The 8,531-nt window shown below is 52.0% G+C and overlaps 1 protein-coding gene across 1 annotated transcript; it reads left to right on the top strand.

Annotated features, from left to right (window-relative positions):
- The first annotated feature begins 3,083 nt into the window (after positions 1 to 3,083).
- Positions 3,084 to 4,748, top strand: LOC119112257 (putative cytochrome P450 6a13). Its single transcript, XM_037236360.1, has one exon. The coding sequence runs from the start codon at positions 3,110 to 3,112 to the stop codon at positions 4,646 to 4,648; it is 1,539 nt and encodes a 512-aa protein (XP_037092255.1). The 5' UTR covers positions 3,084 to 3,109; the 3' UTR covers positions 4,649 to 4,748.
- Positions 4,749 to 8,531: the final 3,783 nt, after the last annotated feature.

Here is an 8,531-nt window from a genome sequence, read left to right as displayed (position 1 = left end):
GTCCATCGCACAGGTCGTCGACAAGTCAGCTGATCCAAGGTCACCGCAGCCACGGACACCATACACAGGACTCGCTGCAGCCGAGGAGTCCGACGGAGTGACGCTGAGGGGCTCACTTGTCGTGCAAGCATATTGAATGCGTGTTTTATGGTGGTTAAATCATTATATCTATGGCTGCGGTTGGCTTTACTTGCCATGGTCTTGCTTAAGAAAAATGAGCCAGCTTTCCGCGACGTAACTTCAAAATACCCGTCCCCTTGCGTTGCAACGAACAGCATAAGCCAGTTTAACGTAATACTCGCCTCGCGTCGGGCCGAACGTGCTTGTAGCCCCTGGGAAGTGGCTTTGGACTGTCGAGGGTAAAAAGAGCCTTGCAGTGGCCCACCAAAAAAGAGGGTGACCATACCGTCTTACTTTTAATGCCCATTTCGGCGACCTTAAGCAACATTGCGCCGGACGACTGAACATTCAGGGACCACAGTGCCCAACAGGGCATTCTGTCTCAACAAGGGGCCTCGAATCGGTCAGGGGAATATTTGCTCAACAGGGAAGCGGACTGGAGCCCGAATGACAGAGGAGCTCTTGCGTTGGTCGGGGGCCCTCTGGCAATGAAGAAAACATGGGAAGTCATGATGAGTGCTGACATGAAGGCAATGGAAGGCTTCTATGCCAGCCAGGGCCGCCAATACCGAACGGTAGGCCATCCAACGCAATTCCAGCACCGGCCCGTTAAGCCGAACTGGAGTCTATGTGCCAATTATCGAACCACTTGCAGCGATCAGGAAGTTGTTGTGTCAATAAGGGTTTCCGCGTCGATCCAGGGTCAACTGCACGGGTCAGGTCTCCCGCGTCAGAGAGAGAACCAGTGTGATATGTATTCCTCTAAGGGCCTCCGGATCTGCCAGGGGATACCGCCCCGTGTCACCAGAATGACGACCGCAAGGCACACCGTGGTGGGACATAATGACCCTTCATTCCTTGACCGGGAACAATGATGTACCCGTAGTGTTCTAATCAAGGGGCCCCTTTCCCGGAAAGAAATAGAGTGTCTCAGTGGTGTTGCACAAGACTGGGCTACTAGGAAATAAAAACAGTTTTAAAAGCAGTTAGGAAAACCACTAGCTGCGCCTAGGAAATCAGGGGTACGGGGTTGGATTCCCCGCGATGCCCGCCTTTCCTGCCAGGGTGAGAGGCAGGCGGTACCAAACAACTCCAGCAGCTGAGTGCGTCGTAAAGCCCCCATGGCACGCCCGCGATCTCGGGGAGCCAGGGTAGCAATGGCCCGGGTTGCAGCCTCCGTGAAACCGAACGGCGTTGGCTACTGCAAGAGACGCCGAGCGGCGGGCGGCGGGCGTCACGCGCGCAACGACCACCATAAAACAATGTTTCTGGATGTCTCACAGAATTAATTCGCACAGTTCAAAGACAGGGCCGGGCGAATCCTTTTACAACTTTGAGGTTGTCCTCTGGACAGATTAAAGTTATAGCAGCGCGAAAAATTGTATCTTTGCGCTTCCGGTTCTACCACCAGATTCCAGCACCACGAAGTGGTGCTGTGAAGGCCAGTTCGTTGTTATCATCAGTTTTGAAACAGGTGAATTGTACGCCCGCAATATCTCGAAATTTGCAATTTTATATCGTTAAGTGTTTTATGGCAGTTTTTTATTTTTTGTTGTTTTGTTTTCTTAACTGCCTTTTTACAGGCAATTCTTTAATCTTCGTCTAACTGTTGGCCATGACTTTGTATAAGCTGCGGGGCCAGCACTACGCGACCTATGGGGACCGCAACGCCTGGCATCGAGTTTCTTTCGCTAAGATATGCGAGCGCTCACAATAAAAAATCCGCTACATTACTTTCATCACAATATTCTGACCGAATGCTGGACATTTCCAGACAAACATGGCTTGGCTATTTTAATATAAATTGTCCACCCATTTTGATCTTCACTGTACAAGCGCGGATCCCTTGATATCTCTGCACAACCCAGATAAAAAATTGCCACACTTCCGAGTTTTATTGCTTAAATAGATAGTCTACTGGGCCATTGTAAAGTGATTTCATGCAATCGCTTAACACATGCTTTTTGTTCAGTTAATTGACTATCAACTTCAGCCAGAATTGATCTCGCGGTAGCGTCTGGCTTCCTTTGCAGCCATTTTTCCAGCCGTAGAAATAAAAAATGTATGATGTAAAGATATGCATATACACATATGATATAATATCGCAGAAAAAAACATGCCCCATTAACAAGCTGGCCACATCCGAGGAATTTTTTTGGGGGGCCCCTTTTACTACCGGGGAGCCATTTGTCAACCCTTTAGCCCCCCCCCCTTCATTTTGGCAAGGCTCTGAATGCGTGCATGCTCGAGAAGGCCAGCAGTGGATCCCTTAGATTTGAAATTGTAGTAGCTTAACAGTTCATTAACGTCGCCAGAGCAAGTGTCTACTAGCCGTGTTTCTGATTATCATTTGGCTGCCCCGATTTCCTGCTTTATTTTTTTCGTTGCAATCCCACACACCGCCTTGCTGCTTTCTGTGTTCTGCAGTTTTTGCCTACCATATGCCGCCTTCTGCACCACCACCATATTGCGCACTGTTTGTGTCAGACATGGGCTTCCTAGAACCTTTTTTCGCATTTTCCTAAAGAGAATTACCATTTTCTGTCCCTCATCTAGCGTATAATTGAACAATTCACACATCTCATATGTAGTGAAAGCAGAATATGTTCCCAATATCGTAGACGTCTAGCCTCTATTAAGGGACCAAACGCCCTCCCCGCCCTGCTCTTCTGACTGCATCGGTGTTATATGGATTCGTTCAGTGAACGCGCCCCACTTAAGCAATGTCTTAGCGAACTTGGTCGTCAATCCTGTAAATTTCAGTATCTACGCGACTTGCAGATGTCATTAGTTTGCATCTCGCTCGTTCTTGTCCTCTTCCCCTCGCGTCCGTAAGCCACGCGCGCTGCACGTTGCAAACGCTTGGCTTATTTCTAGGCTCAGGCGTCTGCACATCTTGGCGCTTTGAACCCCGCCTGGCAACTGGCGGGCGGTGCGTCCCTGTCCTTCAGTATGTGCGGTGAAGTTGGCGTGAGGGGAGCGACACGCCATGCTCAGCGCTGTGGTATCGCTGCTGGGCCGGCTGCTCGGCTGGCTGCTGACTCCCATACCGCTGGGCGTCCTGGCCGTCACCCTCGGCGCCGTCTACTACTACCTCACCAAGGACTACGACTTCTGGCCGTCGCGCGGCGTGAAGGGACCGCGCGCCAAACTGCCCTGGGGTAACGAGTTTGGTCCCCCAGTTGTGACGGATGTTGTAGACTTTGAAGAATGGATCTACCACAAGCAAGGTGGGAAGAAGTTTTGTGGATACATGGAGATGCACCGGCCTGTTCTGTACGTAGGAGACCCGGATCTGATCCGCGCTATCACAGTGAAGGATTTCGAGCACTTTACGGACCGAAGAGACCTCGTGCTTAGCGATGCATTTAAGGAAATGCTGTCTGTCGTAAATGGAAAGAAGTGGAGAGACACCAGATCGGTAATGTCGCCGACTTTTTCTTCAAGTAAGATGAGGTTGATGCACCAGCTCTGTCTGGATAATGCCAGCAACCTAGGCAAGTACATGCTGGAAGAAATGCAAGAGAAGGGCGAAGTCCAAATGAAGGATTCATTTGGTCGTTTCACCATGGACAACATTGCTGCATGTGCTTTTGGCGTGAACTGCAACTCTTTTAAAGATCGGAACACAGAGTTTGCAACGCATGCGGCTGCCCTGTTTAAGCCACCAACAACATATGGATTCTTCCGCTTCGTCGCTCTCCTGACGTTGCCAACCTGGCTTTTTAACAAACTTCCGGATCCCACCTTGGTAATAAACGGCTTCTTCTCACGAGTGGTGAATAAGACCATTGCTCATCGAGAAGCCAAGGGCAGCTCTCGTCGGGACTTCCTCCAGCTTCTGCTGGAGACCAAGGACAAGGACGGCAACCGCGTGCTCTCGAATGAAAGCATCGTCGCGCAGTCGGTGTTGTTCTTCATCGCCGGGTATGACACGACGGCTACACTCCTGACCTTCGCTGGGTACTCACTGGCCACCAATCCCGACTGCCAGCGGGCCGCGCATCGCGAAATCGACGACGTGCTCGAGCGGTACGGCGGCCAGATGACCTACGAGGCAGTCTCCGAGATGACCTACATGGACCGCGTGCTGAACGAAACGCTGCGGATGTACCCACCCGCACCCCGTCTGGAGCGTCAGTGCAGCAAGGACTACATCCTTCCGGGGACGAGCGTGCACATCCCGCGTGGCACCCTCGTCCAGATGCCGGTGGTAATCATGCATCGTGACCCGGATATTTACCCGGATCCGCTGCGCTTTGATCCGGACCGCTTCCTGCCGGAGGAGAAGGAGAAGCGCCATCCATGCTCTTACCTGCCGTTCGGCAACGGGCCGCGCAACTGCATCGCCATGCGGTTCGCGCTGTTCGAGGCGAAGGTGGCACTCATTGCAGTTTTGCGTGAGAACAGCCTGAAGCCAGGACCACGCACTCCGCCACCACCTATGCCAATGAATACGACCGGGTTCCTGTTGTCGCCCAAGCAAGAGGCCTCCTACATGAAGGTGGTGCCCCGCAGCAAGGACTAGCGGGAGACGGAGAGGCGGTTGTTCTCGACAGTTCCTCATCTCGAGGGACCGGCGAGAGAGAGGGAGAGAGAGAGAGAGAGAGAGAGAGAGAGAGAGAGAGAGAGAGAGAGAGAGAGAGAGAGGGAGAGAGGGAGAGAGAGAGAGAGAGAGAGGGAGAGAGAGAGAGAGAGAGAGAGAGAGAGGAGAGAGAGAGAGAGAGAGAGAGAGGAGAGAGAGAGAGAGGAGAGAGAGAGGAGAGAGAGAGAGAGAGAGAGAGAGAGAGAGAGAGAGAGAGAGAGAGAGAGAGAGAGAGAGAGAGAGAGAGGAGAGGGAGAGAGGGAGAGAGAGAGAGAGAGAGAGAGGGAGAGAGAGAGAGAGAGAGAGAGAGAGAGAGAGAGAGAGAGAGAGAGAAGAGAGAGAGAGAGAGAGAGAGAGAGAGAGAGGAGAGAGAGAGAGAGAGAGAGAGAGAGAGAAGAGAGAGAGAGAGAGAGAGAGAGGAGAGCAGAGAGAGAGAGAGAGAGAGAGAAAAAAAAAACGATTAGGTTTGCACGGCTGACCGTGCGTGGCCGCTACCTCTTGTAATAGTGGAGGTCTGAGAAATCGTCTCGCGCTTTTTGGCATCAGACAGTCTATGTTTTCGCTGATGTCATGTGCAGATGATTATTACACAGTACTTGCAACAGCGAGTGGTGAGGACATTGCAGCCAGCGCTTGTGCTTGTGACGTGTGTTCATCAAAGACCTTTTCCTTTAACAATATGACTTTGCTTTACGTATTTTTCCAGGAATGGCTCAAGAGCTGGCCATCACGTGTTTTTCGCACACACTATTGTCAAACAGTTCATTACAATGTTTTCCTGTGAAGTTGGTTGTTATGAATTTTCATCGAGGATGCGGAAACATACACAGTTTTTCAGGGCTTCAAGTAGTTTTATGCTTCTGCCTGTTTGCTAGATGAACGCAAATATGAAATATATCGCGCACGCAATGATCGCCTTTTATGCCGTTGGCCACGCGTCTCCTCTGCGCATGATGACCTACTTCGATGACCCGCACGGCACACCAACATGCATGTGTCTCCTCTCCGAATCTGGCATATGCATCGGCGCTTAATCTGTACAGCGAAAGCTGAACACGTCCTGACTTCGAACCACCGAGCGATTGCGGAAAAATGCAATGTTTGGAATCCACAGGTTTCGTGCCTTGAACCGTACCAAAACTTCGTCACGTGACTGAAGCGGGACCTGAGCCCAAATAGGTCATGCCAGTGTCGTGCCGGAAGATGACGGTCAAGAAAATTACCAAATGTCCAGTTTGAGCCAAAAAATAAAAAATGATCAAAGAAAGCAAAAAATTGCGATTTGTAAAACGAGTGCGGAAACTACAGGTGTGGCTTTATCATTGACTGCTATTATGACGGAGCGTTATAATGGCAGCAAAGTGTTTCCAAGTTAACGAAAACCAGACCTGGAACTACCTACTTTGTCAGTACCCAATGACAGCGGGATAGTTGGGTACAGCGTAACATCTAAAGCAATTAAGGCAAAGGCCATTGTCTCTGTTTCTGTTATGAGGCCGCTAATAACTCGAGAACTGTAGGTGGAGACACTGAAAACCGCATTTTTACCCTGCAAGTCACTGGAACGTAATCACCTCCCTTGTCCCGTTTCTGATATTCTTGCAGTCATTAATTTACACTTTCGTTTCTTTCGCCAATCTAGTTGGGACCAGTAATGCAGGCAGGTGACACAGAGAACCTACGATTAAGGGTCCGAAAGGCCAGCCGGAGGTCGCATTCAGGGGCTCTGACCGGTAGGACCGGGCACTCCATTGCCAGCCAGAGGACCCTGCGCAGTGATCAGCGGCCTCTTGAATCGATAAGGGCCTATATGTCGGTCAGACACCACCAGTAACGCACAGCTGGCAAGGTGGCGGCATGGTCCTCAGCCGATCAAGAAAAGTGTTTAATGAGGCCCGAAGAAGGGCCCGGGCGACCCACCGGAACCGACGATCAAAGGCCCAGTTGGAGGGCATGGGGACCCGAGGGACTGCCTTTACGTCACGTAAGGAATCGCGGCCCGTAGGGTCATGGCCTGAAATATCAGAGATCCTATTGCACCGCTTGAGAATGTCCTGAGACAGTGTGGGTGTCTAAGTCGGGTCAGAGGCCACGAACACTGAGTAGTCGGTTGCATGCCCGTCTGAGCCCTTGAGACCCATTTCCCAAGCAGGAACGAGGCTGGGGGCCGCGATTTGCAATGTTCGGGGGTCCCTAACACAATGAGGGGCTTCTGTGTCGGCCGAGGGGGCACAGTGTCTAACAGGGGGTCCTGTGGCGGCAAGTGGTCCCGAGTAGGAGCAGCTTCTCGAAAACCAAAGATCAACGGCCCGATTGGAAAACTGAACGGTCCAAGCTGCTAGCTGTATGTCACAATAAGGCCCCCCCCCCCCCCCCCACCCATAAGACCGTGATCTCAAATGTCAGTAAGAGAATCTCTGGCACCGATAGGGATCACTGAGACAGAGCGTGCCTCTATTTCGTCCAGAGATCGCCAACACCGAACGGCCGGCTCCTGTCGGTTTAAGCTTTGGTGGCTCAATGCCCAAGCAGGGACAAGGCCGGGCACGCGTTTTACATTGACCAGGGCTCCGTATCGTTCAGGGGCCACAGAGCCTGATAGGGTATTCTGTCTCAACAAGGAGCCTCGAATCGGTCAGGGGAATATTTGCTCAACAGGGACGCGGACGGGAGCCCGAATGACAGAGGAGCTCTTGCGTTGGTCGGGGGCCCTCTGGCAATGAAGAAAACATGAAAAGCCATGATGCGTGCTGACATGAAGGCAATGGAAGGCTTCTATGTCGGCCAGGCCCCCCAATACCGAACGGTAGGCCATCCAACCCAATTCCAGCACCGGCCCGTTTAAGCCGAACTGGAGTCTTTGTGCCAATTATTGAACCACTTGCGGCGATCAGAAAGTTGTTGTGTCACTGAGGGTATCTGTGTCCCATCCAGGGTCAACTGCACGGGTCAGAAGGTCTCTCGCGTCAGGGAGGGAACCAATGTGATATGTATCCCTCTAAGGGCCTCCGGATCTGCCAGCGGACACCGCCCCGTGTCACCAGAATGACGACCGGAAGGCGCACCGTAGTGGGACATAAGACCCTTCTTCCTTGATCGGGAACAATAATGTGTCCGTAGTGTTCTACTAAGGGGCTCCCTTCCCGGAAAGAATAAAGTGTCTCATTGGTATTGCACTAGCCTGGGCAACTGGGAAAATAAACCAGTTTTAAAAGCAGTTATGAAAACCACTAACTGCGCGTCTAGGAGATCAGAGGTACAGGGTCGCTTCCCCGCGATGCCCGCCTTTCCTGCCAGGGTGAGAGGTAGGCGGCACCAAATAGCTTCAGCCGCTGTGTGCGTTGTAAAGCCCCCATGGCACGCCCGCAATCTTTGGGGAGCCAGGATGGCAATGGCCCGGGTTGCAGCCTCCGTAAAACCGAATGGCGTTGGCCACTACAAGAGACGCTGAGCGGCGGGCGGCGGGGCGTCGTGCGCAGAACGACCACCGTAAAATAATGTTTTTTGCATATCTCTCAGAAACTAATTCGCACGGTTCAAACAGTAGGCCGGGCGAATCTTTTTAAAACTTTGAGATTGTCCCCTGGTCGAGTCTTGGTCGAAAATCCTGCAAATTTCAGTATCTCTGCGCGACTCTCAGATGCTTTGAGTCTACACCTCACTCGCTATTGTCCTCTTTCCCCTCGCGTCCGTAAGCCACGCGCGCTGCACGTTTGCAAACGCTTGGTTATTTCTAGGCTTAAGCGCCCGCACATCTTGGCGCTTTGGAACCCGCCTGGCACCTGGCGTGCGGTGCCTCCCAGCCATTCAGTATGTGCGGTGAAGT

Source organism: Pollicipes pollicipes, unplaced genomic scaffold, assembly GCF_011947565.3.
Source record: "Pollicipes pollicipes isolate AB1234 unplaced genomic scaffold, Ppol_2.1 Scaffold_7261;HRSCAF=8764_pilon_pilon_pilon, whole genome shotgun sequence".
Lineage (NCBI taxonomy): Eukaryota > Metazoa > Arthropoda > Thecostraca > Pollicipedomorpha > Pollicipedidae > Pollicipes > Pollicipes pollicipes.
Note: the sequence above shows the minus strand (reverse complement) of the source record. Positions and strands in the feature narration are given on the sequence as shown.

Coding starts and splice junctions, on each gene's coding strand:
- LOC119112257 (XM_037236360.1), top strand. CDS start 3,110: ATGCTCAGCGCTGTGGTATCGCTGCTGGGCCGGCTGCTCGGCTGGCTG.